The sequence below is a fragment of the Helobdella robusta genome (assembly GCF_000326865.2).
Source record: "Helobdella robusta unplaced genomic scaffold HELROscaffold_31, whole genome shotgun sequence".
In the NCBI taxonomy this organism is placed as follows: domain Eukaryota; kingdom Metazoa; phylum Annelida; class Clitellata; order Rhynchobdellida; family Glossiphoniidae; genus Helobdella; species Helobdella robusta.
Window position 1 is genome coordinate 1,729,463 of NW_008704544.1, and position 24,571 is coordinate 1,754,033.

At 38.2% G+C, this 24,571-nt stretch overlaps 1 protein-coding gene across 1 annotated transcript; it reads right to left on the reverse strand.

Annotated features, from left to right (window-relative positions):
- Positions 1-30: 30 nt before the first annotated feature.
- HELRODRAFT_192325 (hypothetical protein) lies at positions 31-23,993 on the reverse strand (the record flags this gene model as incomplete). Its single annotated transcript, XM_009022387.1, has 40 exons — positions 31-2,104; positions 2,358-2,507; positions 2,688-2,804; positions 3,004-3,328; positions 4,085-4,154; positions 5,464-6,266; positions 6,392-6,607; positions 6,845-7,067; positions 7,176-7,294; positions 7,535-7,656; positions 7,892-7,996; positions 8,101-8,214; positions 8,387-8,595; positions 8,661-8,818; positions 8,978-9,155; positions 9,238-9,344; positions 9,449-9,700; positions 10,037-10,137; positions 10,240-10,390; positions 11,408-11,557; positions 12,045-12,093; positions 12,640-12,845; positions 13,128-13,274; positions 13,366-13,869; positions 14,078-14,812; positions 14,970-15,182; positions 15,360-15,550; positions 15,733-17,059; positions 17,227-17,673; positions 18,430-18,480; positions 18,684-18,863; positions 19,136-19,227; positions 19,448-19,670; positions 19,997-20,151; positions 20,452-20,534; positions 20,958-21,106; positions 21,438-21,632; positions 21,779-21,817; positions 21,885-22,095; positions 22,564-23,993. 40 exons carry the CDS (start codon positions 23,991-23,993, stop codon positions 1,848-1,850), a joined length of 10,554 nt encoding a protein of 3,517 aa, XP_009020635.1. The 3' UTR covers positions 31-1,847.
- Between the last annotated feature and the right edge of the window lie 578 nt (positions 23,994-24,571).

The following is a 24,571-nucleotide window of genomic DNA, read 5'->3' on the forward strand; positions in this document are numbered from 1 at the left end:
AGCCAACATCTACCCACAACTGTCATCTCCTGCACTAATTATTTTGATTTCTCAAATGAGTTTGCTAACGTTAATGACGTTAATGACATCAACCTGCATAATCCATCTTCATCTTCTCAATTCGTTTTGAATAATTTAAATAGAAAACAATCATCTGATCCGACATCTTCGGTAAATCAGTCATCAGATGAGACTTCCTCCTTTTCACCATTTATACAAGTTGCTGCTGAAAATGGGCAACAACAACCACCAGCAATGAAAACGGGACATTCAGAGGACCAACGTCAACTACTCAGTCATCAGTCACGAACACAACAACAGCAGCAAAACGACGATCTACAACCACCACAACAACGCAGTCAGCAGCAGCAACAACAAAATTCATCTCAACGACAGTCCGAACAAGAACCAGATCACAATTACCTAACGACAGATCAAGAAGCAAACCAGTCAGAAAACAACCACACGACCGTTGATCAGTCAGTTGACACCTCAAACAATCTACTAGATCCATTTTTGGATCTCGACGATTCGCAAGACGACATCAGCATCGACTTATCTGACAACAGCAACTTGCCTGCAGATTCTGCTAGCATCAACGAAGTCGCTGATACTGTCATCCTTCAAGACAGTAACGTCGCAAAAAGTGATGTCAGTGATGCAGTTAATCATTTTGATAACATCAACTTAGTAATATCTGACAATAATCCGAATGAATCAAATCCTGTTGATTAGTCTTTACATCATTATTTCACATTATTCGCTTATAATTATATTATTTATTCATTTAATTATTATGATTATAACTCCGTTTAAATGTTGAATATTTATAATAATAATTATTATTATTACTTAAAGACAAACTATATGCCTCAGTGTTTAAATGTAAAATATATTGATCCTAGCATGAAAGAGCTATTTATTTTGCATGCACACACCAATCTGAAAATACTAACATTAAAATATAAAATAACATTAATACGGTCATTAAGACATTATTTCTCAATGTATTTTCCAATTTTTGTAAACAACAATAATAACTTGTAATGTAATATATTATAATGTAATAATTGTATTTATTAAATTAATGCATATACGTGAGTTTAAATTTAATAATGTTTAGACGACTCGCTAAGAACGTTAGCGAGGAATTTTTAATGGATCACTTTGGAAGTTTTTTATTGTAATAATAATGAAAATAATAATAATTATTATTATTATTAACATTATTATTGCTTATATAGTCGTCATTTATCGTTAACATCGTCATAATAATAATAATATTATCATTTATATGTTTTAATTGGTTATTATTATTATTATTACTTCAAATTGATTTTCAATAATTTTAATACGTATATTCATTTATTTATTTTATAATATCTAATAATTGTATATATGTCTGTGAGCGTTGAGCTATATAATGATATTATTTTTTTTGGGAATATTTAAGAGATTTTAGCATAATTTTTTAAATATTATTACGAATGGCACAATTTTGTCACGCTTATAAATGTCCATCTTAAAAGTTGTTTTTTTTTCGAAAATACGATTCTAGAAATGTTTTTTTTTTAGTGTGTCTGTAAGTAAATCAGAGGAAAAATATATCAATTTAATTATTTGCTAATTAACTAATTAATTGATTGATTAATTAGTTAATTCATTTATTTATTTATCAATTTCAATCATAAAAGTTTGAGCTATTGTCTTGTAAAAACAATTAAAAAAATTTAAATTTGTCTTCGTTTTTTACTACCAAAAAAATCAGTATTCGTTATTTATAGAGCAACTCCATGTACATAGTAGCAACTTTGTTTTAAATCACCAGAATTATCCACTTCTTCCTTTCAAATCAGCAATTTTTTAGACTCCTGATGCATAGGATTCACCAATCCCCAATCAATCCTCTTTCCGCGTTTCACTTCCACCAACTTCAACATGAGAACGGCGGTGCAGCAGAAACAGGCAGCCATGCCGAAGACCGCCACGACGTACGTCCATCCCAGATAGGCTCCACTTTTTCCTTTCCATGCAGCGTCCTTGCTGTCGAAGTAGTTCTCGTAGTAACGGCCGAATATGACTACCGTTATGAATTGGAAGAATCCTGAAATTAAAAGTGTAGGGATGTTACTTTGTTATATTTTTACTTTTCGGACCGGGCTGCTGTTCAATTTTTTCGACTTACATATAAAATCTCAAATATTTTCGCAGACGAAAATTTTTTAAACGTAATTAGAATCGAATGAGCATTGCGAGTTTACGAAAAAAGCGTTTGATACTAACCAACAGCCACAACAACAATAACAGCTAACAACAACAGAAGAGAACAACGACGACAAACGAATGAACATAACTACCACAGGTGAACATCCCAGCAATGGCGATGCAGTTGAACATGAGGTTGTGTGCGAACGTGGCGACCAGGAGTACCATCGCTACGCATCCCACGGTCGGAAGAAATGTGAAGAAGGATAATATCATGAAGGATTGCGCGGCTTTCAACCAGTCTAAAGTATTTCATTAGATGTTTAATATGTAAGAATTGGAAGAATCGATAATAATGAATAATTTTTAAAGTTTCGTCTTAAAATAAAGAATAAAGTTCGTCAATTTAAAAACAAGGTTTAATCATCAATTACTCAACCAATCATTCAATCAAAAAAATATATTTTCAACCAAGAAGGAACCTGAATAGATGATGTTGACGAAATCGTCACAAATCTGCCTGGACGAACCGCCATACCTCACACCTCTCGTGCCATCACTCACGGACACGATTGGATCGACACAATACTTCCATAGACCTGCAGACGAGCAAATGTTAGATACATTTGTCATTAACTTGTTGAAAATAATTTAAAATTATATGATTTGGAATAAATTAACAAGACATAATAAGCATATTGTCTTGAAAGTTCAAGTTTTAAGAACTACTTTTATTAAAATTGACGAAATTTTTGAACGATTTAATTTAAATTGAATTGTTTCAAAAATGATTCGAACCACCTATATGTTCAACTCTGCGGTTAGGAAAGTGTTTATCGTAAGTGGTGGCCCAGTAGGGAGCTCCCATGGCGATCAAATGGAAAAGAAACGCCACAGCAACGAATACGAATATCAGAATCGACTGCCAATCGACTTCGTATCTCGATTCATCAGTATATTTTGTCGGTCTTGAATATGGCGTTGGCGTAGATGGTGTGGCTGCTGTCGTAGCTGTGTGATGCAGTGCAGCTGAAGGTGTGGTGGTGGTCGTCGTCGTCGTTTCTACAAAGTCTTCACTACTTACTTCCCTGTAACCACCGAATGACGATGAATGCTGCTGCTGCTGTTGATATTGTTGTTGATGATGCATCACTTAATTCTGTTTACAACTGTTAACAGAGGAGAAATTATTCTATCTTATAACAGTTTTATAACAATTATTTTAAATTATAATATTGAAGTGTTAAACCAAATGATTGGAGGATTAAATATTACAAGCACATTCTTTGAAAAGCGTTAATGTTTTTTTTTTCAAAAATCTTCATTAAATACTTTTGATACTAAAAAAAACTTTATTTTCTATAAACATCCAACACAACTTAGTAACAAAAATTTATTAACGTTAAACAAACATTCAGCACTGACTGAATCAAATTAATCGTGAATCAATATAGCGTTCTCTCGTTCTTTTGCAACATGATTCCTGCTTAAATGAAAGCAATATTAATATTAGTTCTATGGGTGCTACTATATGTGTATATAATTATTTTACGGCATGTATGTAGGTACATATGGATTACTTGCTTAATTTATGAAGGAAGAGTTCAAGAGAGAGAGAGAAGGAGAGAGAGAAAAAGAGAGAGATATAAACACAATATAAAACGCAAAACACACACACACACATCCATAATTTAGTTACACGATTCACACCGACTAACGAATTTACTTCTGGATGCCTACCATGCACACGCACGCAAATATTAGTAGTTAACTTTATGCCATTTTAACGTAAGCAATCTACTAATACAAATAGATACCCAAACAATACCTTGATAGCAAGTCATACATCATACTACTAAGAATTGAACTACCAACCAACCAGCCAGCCAGCAAATTTGACATCTCGAGAGTCACTTAGCAACTCTCTCTTCAGAGCTCTGTTGCACAGGCTGTTAAATTGGTGGTAGGTACTTGAAAAACGCAGATTTACAACTCGTGCAATAGCAAGTGCATGCACAGGTATAAATACACAAATTTACATACACAAATACACGTACACATAAACATGAATACACACAAATACATATACACATCCATAAGTACACACACACAAACACACACAAAAATTCAAAACATAAACATCTGAATTCTACTTAATTAAGTATTCATTTATGCGTGTTTATGTACGTGCACTCTTGAGCGTATGCACTTACGTGTGTGTATGTATGCATGCATGCATGTATGTATTTAGAGGAGTAATAGATGCATGTAAATGAATTAATTCACTCTTGGATGTAATTCACTAGAAATAACATGCCGTTGAAACGAATTCGTATTTACATAAATACCTTTACATGATCTAACTTGTCTATATATCAATCAACCAATCAATCAATCGATCGATCAATCGTTCATTCAATCACTCAATCAATCAATTAATCAATCATCCAATCAACCAGCCACCAATCAAATCTATATAGCAAAATTTCAGAGACGCAAGTAAAAAACAACCCAGACACACATTGGAAGAATTATTTCTTAATTTTTATTCCACGTTGTCAAGTAAAACCAACATTCGCTAAATTTTGTATTTTTACAGGTAACCAATTACATCATGGTACATCAACAAATACAAGCACACATATTATATTTATTAATATTATTAAAATAATTATATCGCTCAAAATAATAATAGTAATAATAATAATACAAACATATAATAATAATAATTTCACTAATAATGACGACGATGATGATGATAACAAAGTGTATTTGTTTAATAAAAAAGAGCAATAGTGACCACATCTAATAATAAAATAATAATAATAAAATAATAATAAACTAATTATAACTATAATAAAGTTGGTAAAATGTATAATATATATATATATACTATAAAATAAACAATGTTATTAATTAGCAAGTAGTATTATTTGTTATTATCAGTTTTTAACAGTCAGCAATAACATCATCATCATCACATCACCATCATCATCATCGTTCATATCACCATCATCATCTTCATTCTAACAATGACATCTCTTTCGTAGATTTTATCAATATTATCATTTTCGTTATCATTTGGTCAGCAACTATCTATATAAATAGATCACCATTAGCCTCACTCATATTAACATCATTATGTTTATCTTCTTCGTAACCGTCAACCTCACAATGACGTCATCGTGTCATCACTAATTAGCAGAGTGAGCAATCAATTGGACAACTAGATCAATGTTTTTCACCACACAGTCATACATTGCCAAGTTACCCTTCAACAAAGATGAAGACGACGACGAAGACGACGACGACGATGGCTGTGGCGATGACGGTAGCGATGACGACGACGCGAATGGATCTACCTTCTTACTCTCATCATTACCATCACTTACATCCATGTCTACGTCATCATCGTCACCATCATCGTCGTCATCATCGTTATTAACATTTCCTATACCATCATTATTTTTTTTGCTGCTGCTGCTGCTGCTTTTATTATTATTCGTTTCGTCATCATTGTTACTTTTTTGGTCGCCAGATTTCGTCGTGACGTCATCGCTTACGTCATCGTCATCGACTACATCGAGTCGCCTCTTGAGATTTGTCTTGCTGGGAGTATTGGTGATGGTTGTCGTTTTGGTATTAGGAGTGTTGTTGTTGTTGCTGTTGGCCGTAGTTGTGGTAGTTTTGTTGATGGTTGTGGTAATGTTGCTGCTGTTGGAAGTTGTGGTTGCTGTCGCTACTGCAGTTGTGGTTTCGGAATCACCGGAAAAACATAATTTCCTTTTTTTAGTTGGTGTCCTCGTCGCCAAAGCTCCTCCTGTGGACGTCGTGGCGACTGATGAGGATGTCGTCGGCAATCTGACTTTCAAACCATCCTTCTGCTGCTTATCTGATTTTTGCTGCTGCTGCTGCTGTAACTTTTGCTGACGGGTGGCAAATTTGAGATGGAAATTTTTCAAGTTAATCAAGAAGACGCCGAGTTTGTTGTTGTTGTTGTTGTTGTAAAGCTGCAGTTGTAATTGTTTCGACGATGATATGATCTGCAAGGCCCTCAAATCCTGATTGAGTGAGTGAATAAATGGATGAATTAATTCATCATAGGATAACTAAATGAATGAATGAACGAGTGAATGAAAAAATGACAGAAAAAATTTATGAATGAAATAACTTTCTCCCGGCTCACCCCATTTATTGAGCTGAACAATTTCTCTTTTTGCTTCCTCTTGGCTTCAGCATCAGCATCTTTCGGTTTCTTCTTTTCATCGCCAGCATCATCATTCTCATCATCCTCTTCATCACAATCCTCTTGCGAGCTGATCAATGAGAGGTTGAGTTCAAGAGAATTGATGATGTCATCGAGCAGGCTGCTCGTCTGATTGCACAGAACCTTCTGACTCACCTGTACAAGATATGATCATGACCCAGTGTTCGTTCGTTTGTATGTTCGTTTGTATGTTTGTTTGTATGTTTGATGTTTGTTGATTGATCGGCCGGTTGATCGATTTAATTTCTTCATGTCCCCATCAACATCATCTCAAAATCATGATAATCAACATCAGCAGCAACATTGTAACCATCATCATTCTAATCCATCACTATATCAAAGCCAAACAACCAGCCAATCAATCAAACAAACCTTATTGAAGAAGATACCAAAAAACTTGAATATATGTGGATTGTTTAGAGAGACTCGTTCACTCTGAAGAACAATGTTCATGTAGTCGATGAACGACGAACACGAACAAAGAACATCCAACCACTTTTTGTCAATGGACTCGGCTTGATGTATCTCAGACCAAAGTTTGGCGAAGTACGGTAGGTGCATTACGGCGCCTTCGTACGCAACCATTGCCGACAGCCTACATGGGTAGTAGTATTTCAATGATCTAAAAGCTCCAGTACATGGCTGAATCGTGTTGCTTATATCCTATTTTCATTCAACGAGCAACAAAACAACAGCGACAAACCTAATGATATGATCAGGAAGGTTCTGCTGGTTGACGGCCACCCTGACGAGTAGATCCACAAAATGGTGGTATGGATCGTACGCCTCGTACAACAGGGAGTCGTATTGCTGGTCCACACCCTATCAGCCAATCAATCAACCAACCAACCCAACATCAATCAAACAACCAATCAATTGATCGACCAACCAACCAATCAATCAACCCATTCAACTAATAACTTACGTAGCAACTAATTAAACAACAACAAAAGCAACGAAAACAATGGTAAAGACAAAACGCCACAATAGCAACAACTAAGACAAAATAACAAAGAGGGCAAGCAGTATACACACAAACAAAAAAAAGGGCGAACAAGCAACCTTCTTGCACTCCACTTGATCTGGATGGAGTAGCATTTGAAACTGAGGTCGCGGCAGCCTGATTGCTACCTTACCTTGAGGGGGTTTGTGCCCGACTTTTGGGAAGTACGGACCCATGTTTACTGAGTGAGTGAAAAAATAAACGAATGACAGAAAGAATGAAAGGATGGTCGGACGAAAAGAATCAGTAGCTTTATGACTACTAGAGTTAATAGACGATAAATGATTGATAAAGTAACATTACAACAACAAACAGCATACATCAATGGCACCAGAAACATACACACGCAACAAACACACCCTACAAAAATTCCACAACACACACGCGCGCGCGCGTGCAAAATGTTTGTTTCTCACTTGGCAGACTGCAACTATGAAAAGATGAGTGAGCTTGTATCAATGCCGTAACTGCTGTCTGCATACATTCAAGTTGGAATGTCAACACCATCTCACGTAGGCAGCCTATTTATATAAATAAATTAATAAATTATTACAATTTTTTATAATTATTCGGCCAATAATGAGCAGCAACATCGATAACAGCATTAATAAGAACGGCAACTAACTAAGTATGGCCTGCCTAAGTTCGTGTGTGTTGTAGAAGTTCATCATGGCAACTAGTTTCCTCACGAACTCTGACCTTTCTTTGAACGAGGTCAAATGTGGCTTGACCTCGTTAACTGCAATATCATTGGTTTGTAGTATTAGTGACGAATGCTGATGCTATTCAGGGTTTGATTTAGAAATTGTTGTTATAAAAGTTTTAATTAGATAGACCTATGAAATGATTCCAGTAAAAGAAACACCACAAAAAAGATAGAAAAACGTGCGTAGAGAGAAACACGTACACACCTTTTTTCTCCGAAAGACATCTGCGAGCGGAAGCGAGAGTCTGCGAGAAGACAGCGAGCAACTGGATGATGTCATTGGTCATGTGACAAGCTGTTGCCTCGTGGTGCATCATGTAGAGGGTCACAAACGAGTCATGCATCAGTGAGAGGGCCCCGTGCTGCAGAGCGAAGATACGCTCGTCGTGATGATCCAACAGAATGCGGAAAACGCTGTATTATGAACGTGTGTGTGTGTGTGTGTGTGTGCGTGCGTGCGTGCGTGTGTGAGCACTAACGATATGAGCGTCTGGTAGTGACTTCTGCCGTCAAGCATCGACAAATAAAGTTGCAGCGTTGTCCTCCTGAAGTGCAGGACCACCTTCAAATCATCCTCATCCATGCTGGAGCTGGTCGAACACATCAACTGCATCAGCCAGTACAATTCTTCTACGGCCTGTTGGTGTTGATGTCGTTGAATTGTTGTTGTTGAGTTGTTGTTGAGTTGTTGTTGTAGAGTTGTTGCGTTGATGTTATTGAATTGTTGTTATCGATAGTAGTTAGAATAATAACCAGATACAAGCGAACAGACACACAGACAAGCAGAGACACAAACCGCGGTATACTGCGTTGGATATAGAGTTAGATTTCTGAAAGCCCACTGAGTATTTTGGTGTTGTGAGAGTTGCTTGGTGAACTGTTGAGACTGCATGCAACACATACGTAGGATGCCGTAGTAGGCTGGCAGCATCGTCCTGTTCATAAGCACTACGTCCTGGTCCTCGTGGTCCGCCCTGAATAAATTATGATAATGAGGTGCCAAAATAATTAAATATATTATCATAAACAGATGATAATAATAGTAGCATTACTAACAGTATGTAATTAAATGAGATATTTTTGGCCACGATAGGATTTTCCGTGATGAGTCGTACATTCTCCGGGCAGTCAACACAGGCATGGTACCAAAATATGAGCATGGCCTGAAAAAATGTCAACCAATCAATCAATTAATCACTGAACAAGTCACTAAATCAATCAAACTATCAAGCAACCAGCCAACCAACCAGCCAGCCAGCCAACCAACCTGCTTATTATGATTGACAGCAATCTGTGGTTCAGCCATCTTAGGCTGGTAAAGAGACCACAGATCATTGAAATACTTAGAGAACATCAACTTTTCAGTTTTGGACACGAGACAGTAATTAAGGACAGTGAAGTAAGATACTAGTTTTGAGGTGCCGTACGAATGGTTCTCGACGTATTGGCGCGTCTTGCATAGCAGCTTCAACAGGTGGTTGTATATCTCGTGCAAGATCTCAAGTGCCTCGTCTGTCATCTGCTCGCCGGTTTTAAAATTAACGCGAATCTCAAGTTATTTATCGAATCTCTAAAAGAATCATTTATTATTGTGAAATTAAACAATAAAGTTTAATAAAAAAAATTTGATGGTAGGACTTCGATTCTCATTCAGACTCAATCAACTCTCTTGGTCCTGGCTAGGCTTTGCTTATATTAATGATAACAAACAAAAAAATTTGCCTCAAAATTCTAAAAAAAAAGATGTAAGTAACATAGTAGACATACAGTTCAAGATCCCCAAAAATATAAATATATATATATGAACAAAATTGCAGCAGTAGCAGCAGAAGTAGTAGCCGTAAGAAGAACCTACCACGACGCTTTCTTTGTGCGGCGTCAAGAGGCTTCTATTGCTCCTGAACATCTGGCGGAAGTTGTTGTTGGGCACCATGGAAACCAGGAGGTGGGCTGCACCTGAATCATCATCATTATTATTATTATTATCATCATCATCATCATCATCATCTTTATTATCATCTTCGTCATCACCGCCAAGTAAATCGGCTGAAAACTCACAGTTTCTGACTTTCATGTTATTGATGGCTATGAGGAAGAGTTCGACCCAACTGTCCAGCGTTTGAAGGGCCCATGTGAGAGCCATCTTGTTCCGGGTCACCTGATTGGACAGCCACTCCAAGGTCGCTTGCGGGCAGTATTCACCGCCCACCTGCCAAAACATTCAATCACATTTTAGAGGTCACGCTTATGGCCAAATAAATGAACAAATGATTAGTTGAGTAAGTGAGCGGTTAATTGAGTAAATGATTGAATGAATTAAGTATGATTAAGAATTAATCATGAATAATTAAAATACGACGATGAAAATAATGAAAATGGCCATACCTCCCACAGTTTGATGAGGATGTGCTGCATGAATAGCGGCATTCCAGGCGGTCCTCCAGTGAACTCAACCAACATGGTAAACAGTTTGAAGTAAGGATGGGTCTGTGATTGGTTGGTTGGTTGAATTGGTGATTGATTGATTGATTGATTTATCGAGTGAGCAAACGATTGATTGAAGTTAATTTATTTTAAAGATTAAATAAAACGTTGATTGAGTGAATGAATGAACATATGATTGAGTGAATGAATGAACATATGATTGATTGATTGACAGATGCAGATTAAATGGACTAATTGAAACGATTGACCAAGGTATTGAAAAGTTCGATGATAAATATTCTATGCTAGCCTCACCTCATTGTTACACTTCACCAATGCATTGAACAGCATCTGTACGATCTATCGAATATTAATAGAAACAATTTTAAAAACATAAATCAATCAATCAAACGACTACCCATTCAACCGAACAACCAATCAATCAATCAACCAACCACCATTCAGCAAGGACTAACATTAGAAGCCAGCCTCTCGTTATATCTTGAGAGGCTGAATATCAGATTGCACGTCTGCCTGAGGTTCACCGTCTCTTTAATTTGCTGGTGCAAGAAAGGAAAGCCCTGGATGGATGAAAAAACGTACTCCAATTAATCAATCATTCAATCAATCAATCAACCAACCAACCAATCAATCAACCAATCAATCATTTAATCAGTCAACCAGCCAGTCAAGCATTTAATCAGTCAATCAAACAAGCAACTAACTACACAACCGATCAAACAACCAGCCAACCAACCTTGCCGCCAAGCAAAGCCTGCATGTCCAGCTCGGATAGATTCACATTTTTATGATCGACGCGACTCTTCTCGACGAGAAGTGCCACCAGGGCAATCATCTTCTCGAAGGACTGCGGGCAGCACCTCTCCTCACTCACTACATCCTCCACGTCATCTTCATCCTCGGACAGCGTGTCAGACGTGGATATCGAGATCTGATGACGATGACGTCATGTGGTGATGACGCAATGATGAGGCGTTTGGATGACGGTGTGGAATTAATTGATCGATTGAGTGATGTCATGACGTCATGTGGCTTAATTGATTGATTAAAACGAAGATGACATGATCATGTTATAATGAGGTTACTCACCAAACAAACAACAACAAAAATAACAATAATAATAACAATAACAACGACAAACATAATCGTGATTTTTCTTAGCCAGGTAGAACTTGATGAGCTTGCTGATAGCGTGATTCCTATTGAGAGACATGCACTCTCTATCTCCAATTTTCGCAAACTCCAACAACAAACCTGTCAATCAATCAATCAATCAATCAATCAATCAATCAATCAATCAATCAATCAATCAATCAATCAATCAATCAATCAATCATCAATCAATTATTCAATCAATCAATTAATCAATCAATCAATCTTCCATAGTATCATTATTCGAACTTAGATTAATTTTTAACCAAAATATTCAGGAAGGAATCGACTGAGTGGTCGACTTTCTTGGTCAACCTGTTTGGAAGTAAAGGAAAAGAAAAATTATTTTATTCTATGGCGTAATTTTTAGGTATAGATGTAATAATTTTTATTTATATTAATAATGAATATTATTTTTTAAATACAGTTTTTTTAATAAATAAATCAATCAGTCGAATAACTAATTCATCAATAAATCAACCACTAAACAATTTGTTAGCATATTAGCCAATCAAAGACGGATGTGAAAGCAAATATCAATCAGCCAATCGACCAACCAACTGGTCAAACAACTCTAAAATAGACAGATAGATCAATCACAATCAACTAACCAGTCAACCAATCAACTAATGGTGTCAACCAATCAACTAACCAGTCAACCAACCAATCAACTAACCTGCCACAAAAATACTAACAATAGATAGTAACTTCCTAATGAATCGACTGACACACTTGTCATTCTTTGCAACTCTAGACCCGACCCCAGTCAAATTATCATCTTCGTCGTCGTCGTCATCATCATTGTTGTTGTTGTTGGTGGTGGTGTAATCGTCTTCGTCGTCATCATCATTATTGAGTGACCCTTCGACATCGTCATCATCACCATCTTCATCATCACCGTCATCAGCAACGAATTTTTTCTTTATATCTTTGCCATCATTCTCCCCATCGTTATCATCGTTATTGTTGTTATTGTTATTATTATTATTATTGTTGTTGTTGTTGTTGTGGCGAGCGCTCATTGGCTTAAGTTGGTTGATCACGTGAATCACTAACCTCTGGAACATCTGTCATGATGATGATGATGATTGCGACGATGATGATGATAGTGACGATGATGACGATGATGATAATGACGAATCATTTTTTTTATTAGTCAGTCGGTCAAACAAGCAGACATTATCTAATCATGCATCTAAGTCTTAACACCAGACCAATTAACCAATCGGACAAAACAGATAGACAGACAAACAGACACACAGAGAGATATAAAACAGACAGGCATACAGACATAAAACAAACAGACAGATGCCCAGACAGACAAGAGACAGAGACAGACAAAGGCATACCTGTCTGACGGTCTGGTTAGGGCACTTGATGAGAATTTGCTGCAACCACCAGTCGTCCTGACTCATTTTGTTGAGGAACCACTGGCAACATTTGCTGTCACTGTTGAATAATTTCGTCGTGTTCTCGATCCATTGTAGCATGGTAGGCTGGAGAAGGAATGGGTAATTTAATTAAATTAATTATAAAATCTTATATAAACAGTTTGGCGCTAGGCAGAAGAAAGTAGCTACTAAGCACCTTCTCTTTGGCGTGAATCAGTGTTTCCAGGATAAATGAAACGCTGAGTTTGGTAGCGTACAAGGAGATGTTGATGTTTCTGCTGTTGTTTCGTGCCAGTGTAGTGGGGATGTAGTTGCAGACCTGCCAGATGAAACTGAAGTAGGTGTGATCGAAGATGTTCTTGTCCTGTATGAAGTGCATGTTGTCTTGCCATATCCAATCTGCCAGCTCTGCAGACAGGTTGACCTTCACTTTGACCGGTTCTTCCTCATCGGTCATCAGCTGGTCAGTAATAGTTTTGATGACGTTTTGCGAAGTGGATGAAGATGAATTTGTTGGCGAGTTGTTGTCAATGCTTCTGCTGTGCACTGTACTGCACGATGTCGTTGCATCCTTGTTGTTGTTGTTGTTGCTGCTGCTGCTGTTGTTCACTACTCTCTCGTAAAACAACATGTATGCACTGTGAGTTTTTTCAAACGAAAAATCCAAAAATTTGTCTGTCACTGAGTCATACGTTTTACTCTGGAAGGTGAATTTGAAAAAGTTAAAAACTTTAAATTTTAATTCAGTTAGAAAAAATTAAAACTATAATGCCGTCACAGGAAAAGCTAATGCAACAATCAAATCAATCTCCTAGACAACCGATAAAATCAAGCAACAGTCAGACAGACAGACAGGCAGGCAGACAGACAGGCAGGCAGACAGACAGACATGAGTGAACTGAGCTTACCGTCATCTCTCCTCCAAAGCATTCGGATGCAAGCTGATTAGGATCAAATGATTTGATTTCGGCATCATTGAACAGGAACCACCTATCCTGTCCTAACTCATTCTTGTTCAGTCGATCTCTGATGAAGCTGTAGTAATGGCCGGCATCTGCAGTTCCCGTGTGTACTGTTACACCTATCAACTCGTATTCATACTCCCTGGACGTGCCGTCATTCTCATCAGGAATGTGGCTGGATGAGGCTTTGCGTTCGTTGGCGTCACTGCTTGAGTTGTTTGCACTGGTAGACGATGTGGACGCCTTGTTAGCGTCATTGGCGTTCCCAGCTTTACTACCACTTTCCCCGCTTACATTTTTAATAAGATTCTCTTCCATGTATGGAGACATATCAAGAGACAGTGGGAAGGAGAAATGCGTATTCACTTTCTCCTTCATCATAGTCAGCATATTAAAAGTGTATCGCATCGTATTAAAGCAGAGAATTTTGGGCAGGCGATAAAAACAAGCGCGTTTCTCGGCTCGAACTTTCTTCTGGCATTTGGAGCAGGTGTACATGTTGTCGCCCTCCAACATGTCCTTGACCGTCACCTCATCCAGTGACTCGTAGAGGTTCTTCATGTCAGCAACCTGGCATCTGACAGTGTAGAACTCTTCTGTTGTCCTACTGACGTGCTCGCAGTCCAGAGATACTACGTTGTTCGTTAGAACTCCTCCGAACAGGGTTTTTACCAAACTTTTCTAAAAAAAATTAATTTCACAGAATGTTACTATTTTAAATCCCAGTTTGTTTTTTAAGAAGTTTTATAAGTCGAGCTATTTTTATTGTCAACAGCAAGCCAGCCACTGGAACTGAACGGCCTAAGAACAGGAGCTTAAAACAAATGAACCAACTTACTAAGGATGGGCTGATTTCTTCCAGTTTCGTAATGAGATCCGTAAAGAACTCGGTCATATCCTTCTGTTCGCCCGTGTTGAGCGGTTGATGGTCCATAGTATAGGCCTTGCAGAACGTGAACGGATTGTAGGCCTTGCGCTCACTCTCATGCAGGTAGGCAAACATTTTCTTCAGCTCGGCCAACATTACATAATGTCGCATCTGTTCTGAACACTGGTGGAATTTATTTGTTGTTGTTGTTGTTGCTGCTGTTGTTGTTGGTAGCGATGTTGTGTGCGTAACAAACAGTTGTTGTAATTTTGTTGTCATGGTATCAAACTGCGAAAAATTCGTTGATAACTGGCAAAAAAAAAACAGAGAACACAAAGCAAGCAGGCACAACACACAAACAGCAGGCACACATAGCAAACAACCAGCCTCGACTTCCAGAATACACTTCCTGGCTTCAGGTATCATGAAGAGATGTTGCATGCAGGTAGCCATGTAGCAAGTGGCTCCCAGGTTGGTCAGTCCAACGTAGCCACATTTCGACCGCTCCTCTTCATGGGGCCACATGTCCCAACTGTACAACAGGTGCGAGTCTGACAGTGGCCATCAAAAGTGGGATTAGTGATTATTTTTTGTCTATTTTTATATAAAAAAAACTTACCTACCTACATTATTAATCATGATTTACTAAAGCGACTACTTTTAATACTTTAAAAATGTTATTATATGATAGTGAAAAATTAAACTATTTAAATATATTTTCTAAAATAAGAACCTTTTTGATTCTGGTTCATCAGGAGTCCATGTAGGATGAGGTAGTTGTCGATGTTTGATTTAACCAATTCAACCAGCAGATCAAATGCAGAAGTCCTCGAACTCTGTGACTTACATTTCGGCAGAAATCTTGACGTAGGTGAAGGCAGTGCAAACAAACAATAAAATATTTTTGTTAAAAATGTCTGGCCGGCTATGGTAGATTTAAAAGTGGGGTTGTGCTTGAGAAGTGATGTACAGAGCTTCATCAAACCAACCAATCCTTCATCTTCTGTACTATTACATCTCCTTTCAAAATAACCTCTGGTAACTATTCTCTCTGCTACAACTCTCGTGACTTTACTCAAATTCACTATTTTAAAAATTTTAGAAATCCTGCAATCATCATTCTGTAGGTCGTCATTATTTGCATCTTCTGCAGACAGACTTTCGTCATCCTCTGTGTTCACTCCTCCATCATTTTCAGATGTCCAACTCCTTTCTGCGTCCTCTTTCTTCAGTCCATCCACTAATTGACAGAGAAGCCAGAGATAATCACGACAGCCAGGACCGTGTGGTTCCTTATTATCATCGAACGACTTACCGAATGTAATCAATCCACCAATGCCACCGGCAAAACTGACAATTCCATATTTAATGGACTTCATGACGCAGGCCTCATCGAAGAACGTCAGCAGACCGTTGAAGACAGGAGCGATGTACCTGTAGCCGACGAGATCCCCTCCATTAGACATCCGGCCCAGACACAGTCGGTACAGAGCCAGACATGCTTCCTGCCTTACAGCCGATTCGGGAGCTTCTAAGGTGATCCTCTTCAGCCAGAGTCGAAAGCTTTTAAAGGAACAGACGTCTGAAAACTGAGACGGCGACGCAAAAACTTCCAAAGGAAAGTTCACGGCTCTGGAATAAGCCAGCGAGATAAACAAAGACATGGAATAATGGATGACCTCTAAATGACCTATCGAAGTTAGAGGACAGCCCACGTGGTCTCCTTGTGGTAAGGCAGCATTGAAGACGGTATCCATAAGAACCCTAACTAATGTTGAAACATCGATCAGAGGTAGGACAGATTGATTGATTGGATGAATGAACAAACGATCTTGAGCCCTTCGTTTGCCCAGCTTCTTAACAGGGGCATCGATGATTTCGAACAGTTCAGTCTGACTTGAATCGAGGTCGTACTGGTTGATGGCGAACAGGTTGATCAGTCGAAGTAGAGCGGCCAAGCAGTCGTTCAGCCAATCATTCTGCCTCAGATCATGTTCTTCGTGAAGTTTGGTGGACGTGAAGATGGAAAGAAGGTGCTGGAAGCCTCCACTGGCTATGAACTGTTGGTGGTTGTGCATTGAAGTCAAAAAATATTTTTACGAAAAAATTCATTAAAAAATGAAAAAATTTTTCATGAAAATTTTCTTTGCCAATCTACATTTTGAATTGTTTAATATAAACAAAATTATATTGAACTTTCTCAAATTGTTTGATAGAAACCGCTTACTTTCTCTTTCCAGGTTTCACCGGCATCTACATTAGCACCTCCACTTTCATTTAAACTGCCACTTGTATGTTTGTTTTGACGCTGTGGCTGCTGTTGTTGCTGCTGCTGTGAGTTGTGGTGCAACAGCTTTGATTTGTTTGAAGAAGACTGCCTCAACAGAGTCTCAACAATTTGAAGTGCATACATCAATTTGTGGATGTTATTGGCATTCAGTAGCTCCTCCCAATTTACACTGTTTGTGTTGGGTACATCGAACTCTGAAGAGTCGGATGTAGTAGCGGTGGGTGTAGCTGCAGTGGATGCTGTTGGAGAAGTAGCGGTAGTTAGTATGCTGTCTGTTATATTTTGTAGAATCTTTTTGTTCGTCGGCAACAACATCAGCAAGCTCCAAACTTTGCGAGACAGAACTCTAGCCTTCGTCAATAAACTCATTTGCTCCTGGGAATCCTACGATGAAATTAGGACATTATCACTATCTTCATTATTTTCAATAAAGATTATCACTAAAATCAGTAAAGTTTTTAAAATGAATTATAAGAATCGTTATTAAAGTTATCAGAATGGAAATAAATCCCACCCCAATGAGATAGCTGGGTTGAAAGGAGCTGAGTAGATGCAACAGATCGAACAAATTGGTGAAATGTGGTTCATCAATAAGCAACATCATTGGTAGTTTGTACAGGGATTCGTAATTTTGTGGCTGCTGGTGTGGCTTCAACTGCAAGTTGCTCTCCAGTTTTCTTGATGGCCTGCTGATACTCTGAGACACAAAGACCAACTGCAAAGTTGTGTGTGTGTGTGTGTGTGTGTGTGTGTGTGTGTGTGTGTGTGTGTGTGTGTGTGTGTGCGTGGTGTGTGTGTGTGAGTATGTTGAAGAATCACGCCGTTTATGTGGGGTGGGTACTTTAAAATTATCGACCAAGTTCATTTCTCCATTCAGGTAAGCATCAGTCAATCGAGTTATCATCTCACTAACCAAACAATCAAATCAATCAATCGATCAACTAGCCAGTCAACCTGCGAATCTTTAAACTGCATTTCAGCAAGTGTCTTATCATCCAGTTGCGATGACAATTCTTGACCCAACGTCAACATCCTTATATTCGTTTCTTCATAATGTTGCGGTTGTTGTTGAGTGCTGTTGCTGCTTTTGTTGTTGCTGCTGCTGCTGTTGTTGTAGTTGTTCTCCCACCAATAAGCTACTTCTGCTCTCAGCTCCGCAATCAAATCTGAGCTGGACATCTCAAGAGTTGTCTGTGCGGTTGAAGATGAGGATGAAGATAATAACTTAATTCATTGATTAACAAAACAATAATAACCAATTAAAATGTCAATCAACCAATCCTTAATCAACAATCAATCAATCAATCAATCAATCCTTAATCAATCAACCAATCAATCAACCAACCAACCGGACAACCAACCTTAGAACTGGAGCCAGCAGTTTGTAGTATGACCCTGATTCTGTGGTTGTTGTTGGATTTGTTGGCCATGGTTGGGGCATAGTGACTCTGTATGGATCGGTTGTTGAGGGAGCAGAGACGGAGATGGTAAGCGTGTCTTTTGTGGAAGGATTCAAGGTGATTGGTCAGTAGAAGGAGGGCGCGTTGGATGATTAATAAGCTCGATTCTGATTCCTTTTTGATATAAAAATACTTTGAAAATAGAAAAAGTTTTTGTATAAACTGTTACGCTAAATCATTTTAAAATAAAATTAATTGATTAATTCATTAAACATCTGACTAGGCAAAACCTCTAATATAACAATAAATCAATCAACATATCAACCCTCCAACCAACAAACCAACCAACTAACTAACCGACCAACCAATCAATCAATTAATTAGTCAATCAATCAATCAAACAGACAGACAGACAAGCAAATAATCAAAGAAACAACCCAGCTTACTTTATTGAGATCAGCAGAGGCAGTAGTCAGACTTGCCATGCACTTCTCAATGAAACTCTTCTCTTTGTTTATGGCCTCTTCATTGTTGCCAACTTCATTGATTGATTGTTTGAATGAATGATTGATTGGATAATTGACTGACTGATTGATTAATTAATAAATTATATGATTAAATAAAAAATGAATGAATGAATGAATGAATGAATGAATGAATGAATGAATGAATGAATGAATGAATGAATGAATGATTGATTGATTGATTAGTCAGCTGATAGAAAAAATTGATAAAACCAGTCAAAAGCAGTTACTAACAGCTAACGTAATGGTTGTTGAGGACATTGATAGCATTCAGGCTGACGTCTGTGTTCTTAGCCCTGAGCGCCATCAGCCATAGCTGGTCGATCCCCAACACATTTCTACCGCCCGCGGCTCCATCCCCGCCACTTGATGACGTCATCGCGTGTGTCACGTGACAGAGTTGCGTGAATAGGGTAAGGCCGACCATTGTCGTGTCCTCTGGTTTCAGTTGGGGCATCTGATTAACAAATAGATGAATTAATAAATAATTAATTAGTGAATGAATGAATGAATTAATTAATTAATTAATTCAGGATATACTATACAAACGAATGAACGAACGAACGAACGAACGAATGAATACATTAATATAAAAAATAGAAAAATAGACAAACACTTGATGAATAAAAAAGTTGATGATGCTAGATATATAAGTTAAATACATATGCGGATGAATGAGAATGAACGAAAGAATGAAAGAATAAATGAACAAACGAGAAATCGAACAAACACTAGAAAAAAAACGCAAACAAACAAACAAACATACGAACGAACGAACAAAACCTTATTTAAGAACAGATGCTTCATGGCGTCGATCCTGACGGCATGGCAATCCTTATCCTTCATCTGATTGCACAGCCACTGTAGGCAGTCATCCGTGCATATAGGATCGGATACTAAACAATCCCATAACGTATCCACTTGATCCAGGCTTAATCCTGAATTCAAACAATCAAACAAACAATCATTCATTCAATCAATCAATCTATCAATCATTCATTCATTCACTCATTCATTCATTCATTCATTCATTCACCTTACCAATCACTCGTTCAATCAGGTCTGTCAATAATAGAAAAAGATTGATAGAAAGAAAAAAAAGATAGATTGATTTATGGTATGATTGATTGATTGGTTATTGAAATGTTGTGAAAATGTAGGAAGATGAGAGGAAAGAACATTGGAGGAGTGAGAGAGAGAGAGAGAGAGAGAGAGGTTAAATTAAAATAAACACGAACTGAATGTGTCTGGCGATCCGTTTGATGAATAGATGCAAGTCAGAAAATTTAATCTGGCCTGGATCTCTTCTTTATGAGAGAAACTGAAAACAGTGAAGACAAAAATAAATAAATCATAATTATTACTATTATATCAAATTATATTAACTAACAAAGCATTCTGTGGTTTATTATTTTCTTTGACCATTTTCGTATAGTGTTTCATGTTGTTGAAGAAGTTTTCTATCATATGTAAATCTCTATCTGCCCACCTGGTGTGCGTATGTGTGTGTGTGTGTGCGTGTATGTATGCGTGTGTGCGTGTGCGGTTTGTATGTATGTGACCAACTAATGAATGAACGAATCAATCAATCAATCAACCAATCAATCAATCAACCAACCAAAAAATCAATCAATCTATCGATCAACCAAACAAACAAAAAATCAATCAATCTAACATTGTAATGACATGAGTGTCGGGTCCAGTTCTATACTGATTGAAAGAATTCAGGACCTTTCCAAGCAACCGGAGAGACACGACGACAGATTTGTTGCTGGCGATGTTGCTGATACACGACTCGATGAATCTTGTTTTGACCGAACGGTCGTTCGACAGGCAGACGAGAGAGCTCAAAATTTTTTCACCCTCCGATGCTAAGCCAGGGGCTAACTTGTTCTGAAATGTGTGCGTATGTGTGAGAGTGAGTGAGTGAGAGAGAGAGAGAGAGAGATAGAGAGAGAGAGAGAGAGAGTAAAAAGAAGAGAGATTTGTACGTAAGGGCTGTTGTTGTTATGTTGCTAATGTTTCAAACAACTACAAATATTAATTAACACGGAGAAATTTAGACAATTTTGACGAGTCAGAATTCCCATTACCAACTTATATATTTTCATGCTTAAATACTACACGAATCTAGTAACAAACTATCAGCTTAATTCACTATACCTTCGTTATATTTCCAAAAAACAAATAAATTATAGTGCGTAAGTTGATAGTGATAACGAACAATATTTTCATCCTGTAAGAGTTCCCAGATGATTGTATTGTGGGGCTGGCACAACTCCATCAATTCATCCTTCCGGCTGCCACCGATGACGTTCGTGCTGTTGTTGTTGCTGCTGCCCTTGCTGTCATTACCGACGACAGAGTTGTTGTTGTTGTTGCAACTGTTGTTGACGCCTTGTATTAATATTTGTATCAACTTTGTATATAAGGCGTAGAAATTTCTCATTTTAAATTAATTAAAAGATTGGACCAACAGATAGAAGTTTCACGGATAGCACCATCTTAAAAAGCACCATCACCACATCGTCACCATCCAAACTAAACACAAAATTTACTAATAACCAGCACGATGATCTTCACCAGCACATTCCTCACCACTTCCTTGGTGATGATGATGATGATGATGATGGTGGTGGTGATGCTGGTGGTGATGCCTAAATAGAGTAACGGCATTTCCCAGCTGATGTTGAAGGGTGTGGACCCCAATGAACGACCCTGGGTGCCCCCCAGCGCCGGTGGCCCTGTTGATGTGGGCGATCTCCTCGTCCACTATGGCCTCCTCACCGTCGAAGTCTGACATGTTCTTGTCCGATTTGTTTGTGTACCTGGATGTGGCACTGCTGACTGCACCCGGACTGATCATGCCGTCGATGATGTCACTGGTCAGTCCACGGATGGAAAAATTATTTATTTAATTAATTAATTATTTATTTATTTAATTAGTTATTTCATTAATTATTTATTTATTTAATTACTCATTTATTTATTATTTATTCAATTTGAGGATATATTTTAAAATGTTTTAATAACTAGAATGTTTTTAAAATTTCGGTTCGTTAGTACTCTTATACGCTGATCACAAACCATTCTCTTGAATTCCAACTAGCTACCACAGTACAAGTTAAATACCTATTGGGTTTCACAACATGCAAACATTGAGTAGGATCACTCAAGCGTGGAAAATAAAATGATAAAATGGCAGTCGTTAGCTGAAAAAATCCGTCAAACAACGGAAAATAACACAACGTGAAAATACATCCCCATGTAAGTAAAATAAAACAACGGCATTGCACACACACACACACACACACACATACACACACACACACACACAACAGCATAACAACCTAATAAGTGGTCGTCTACCATCAACCAAGATGACACCGGCACCAGAGCTATCAACATCTCCAGCCGATTCCAAGCACATCTCCAACTCCTCGGCCGTCAACTCGCCACCCTCTCCTCCGTTTCTGTCGAATCCAATTATCAAACCCACGCTGTTGTCCATCTCGTCATCGTCGTCGTCGTCATCAGCGTGAGAGGTTCTGCTGCGTTTGTGTATTTTTTTTATCAACTGTTGTTCGTTTGTCGTGCCGGCGTCATTTTCTGCGCTGGCTTGCTGCGAAGATTCTTCGTTAACGTTTGTCTCGTTGTTGTTGTTGTTATTGGTGTCGCTGATTTTGTCACTGTCTCTACTTAGCAGCGATCGCTCTGATTGCCTACCACGAACAACACCAATTCCACCACCATCACCACCATCGATATCACCACCATCAGGTTTTTTGCAAACAGCATCACCATCGGCGAGGACCTTGTCCTCCTTGAAACTGACAATCTCGCCAACGTGAGCGTCACCCTCTTTGCCATACACTCCTGCGGCCAGCGAGCCAGGCGCCATATCACCCATCACTTTAACCAGTTTAGCATTAGACTTTTTACACTTCCTCTTCAGTTTATTCCTCGTCACATTGTTACCATCATCTCCATTACCCTTCTCCCCAAGGTACGAAGCGTTACTATCACCAGCGTTATCATCATTATTGTCTGCGTTATCATCGTCATCGTCATTTTTCTTCCTTTTTAATTTGGGCTTGCGTTTAATGGTAAGCAAAGGCGATGACGATAACGATCGCGAAGCTAACGCCATCTCTATGGCTTTCTTAGATTTTTTGCGCGCTTCAGTGCAACTTGAGGACGACGAGTATGACGATGAAGATGAAGAAGACGATGACGTGCGAGACGAGGATGTTGACGCCAATGCGGCTGACGCTGCTGACGTTTGACCTATTTCTTTATCTTTTGATTGGTTAACATCTTCGTTGTTATTACAGTCACTATCCAATGACGTCTTTTTGTCGTTTCCAGTTGCCGACACGACATTTCCATTTCTAATTTTTATAACTTTGTTATCAACCAAGCAGCGGTCTTCTTCATCGTCGTCGTCGCCACCAGCGGCCCTGTCCAAGTCGCACTTTCGTTTTTTAACTTTGGAGCCATAGTTAGTGGTGACCAGAATTCTACCTCTGTTCAGCGTCTTCAACATCTTCGATTTCGGCTTCACCCTGGGAAGGATTGCTTTTTTCTGTGTCCGTTTTTCAACTTTTTCAGCCACAAAATTTCTAGCAACTACATCCTCATCCTCCCCCTCATCTTCATTATCTTCTTCCTCTTCTTCTTCCTCTTCGTCATCGTCATCGTCGTAGTCGTCGTCATCGTCGTCGGCGATGTTTCGTTCTATGACTCGCCTGATTTCGTAGTGAAGCTGCTTATTGGCCATCTTGTGGTTGAGAAGCAACTGCTGCTGCTGTAGAGCTTTCTCCGTTGCTTTGCTGCAAGTATCAATTGTACGGTTGGTTGGTTGGTTGGTTGATTGATTGGCTTGAGTCCAAATTGTGAAATCAGGAAATGAACGTAAAAAAATAATAATAGGAGCTAAGAAAATTTTATTATTATATTCCCAGAGGTGTCAAACACATTGCATATGACGGACAGAAATCTTTTTGCATTCAAACTTGGTCACAACAATATCGGAGCCCAGTGCCTTAACTATAAAACCATCACAGCATCCTCCAACATTAAAATAACCCAAGATCATTACAAAAAGACCTCAAAGTCAGAGTTAAAAGGAAGAGTCCAAATAAAATGTTATAAGCTAAACACTGGCTACGTTCGTTATATGTACGACACTACATCAAAAGTTACTAGTATATTAAATATAGAGTGAAGCTGGTTGTGCATATGCCAACTTTTTAGACTTTGTCTAATTGTTTGTTTGTGTTTGTTTGATTCTGTGTTCGTTAAAATAATCCACCATCATTTTTATTTCATTGAATATTATAAATTATCTTCAAGTAT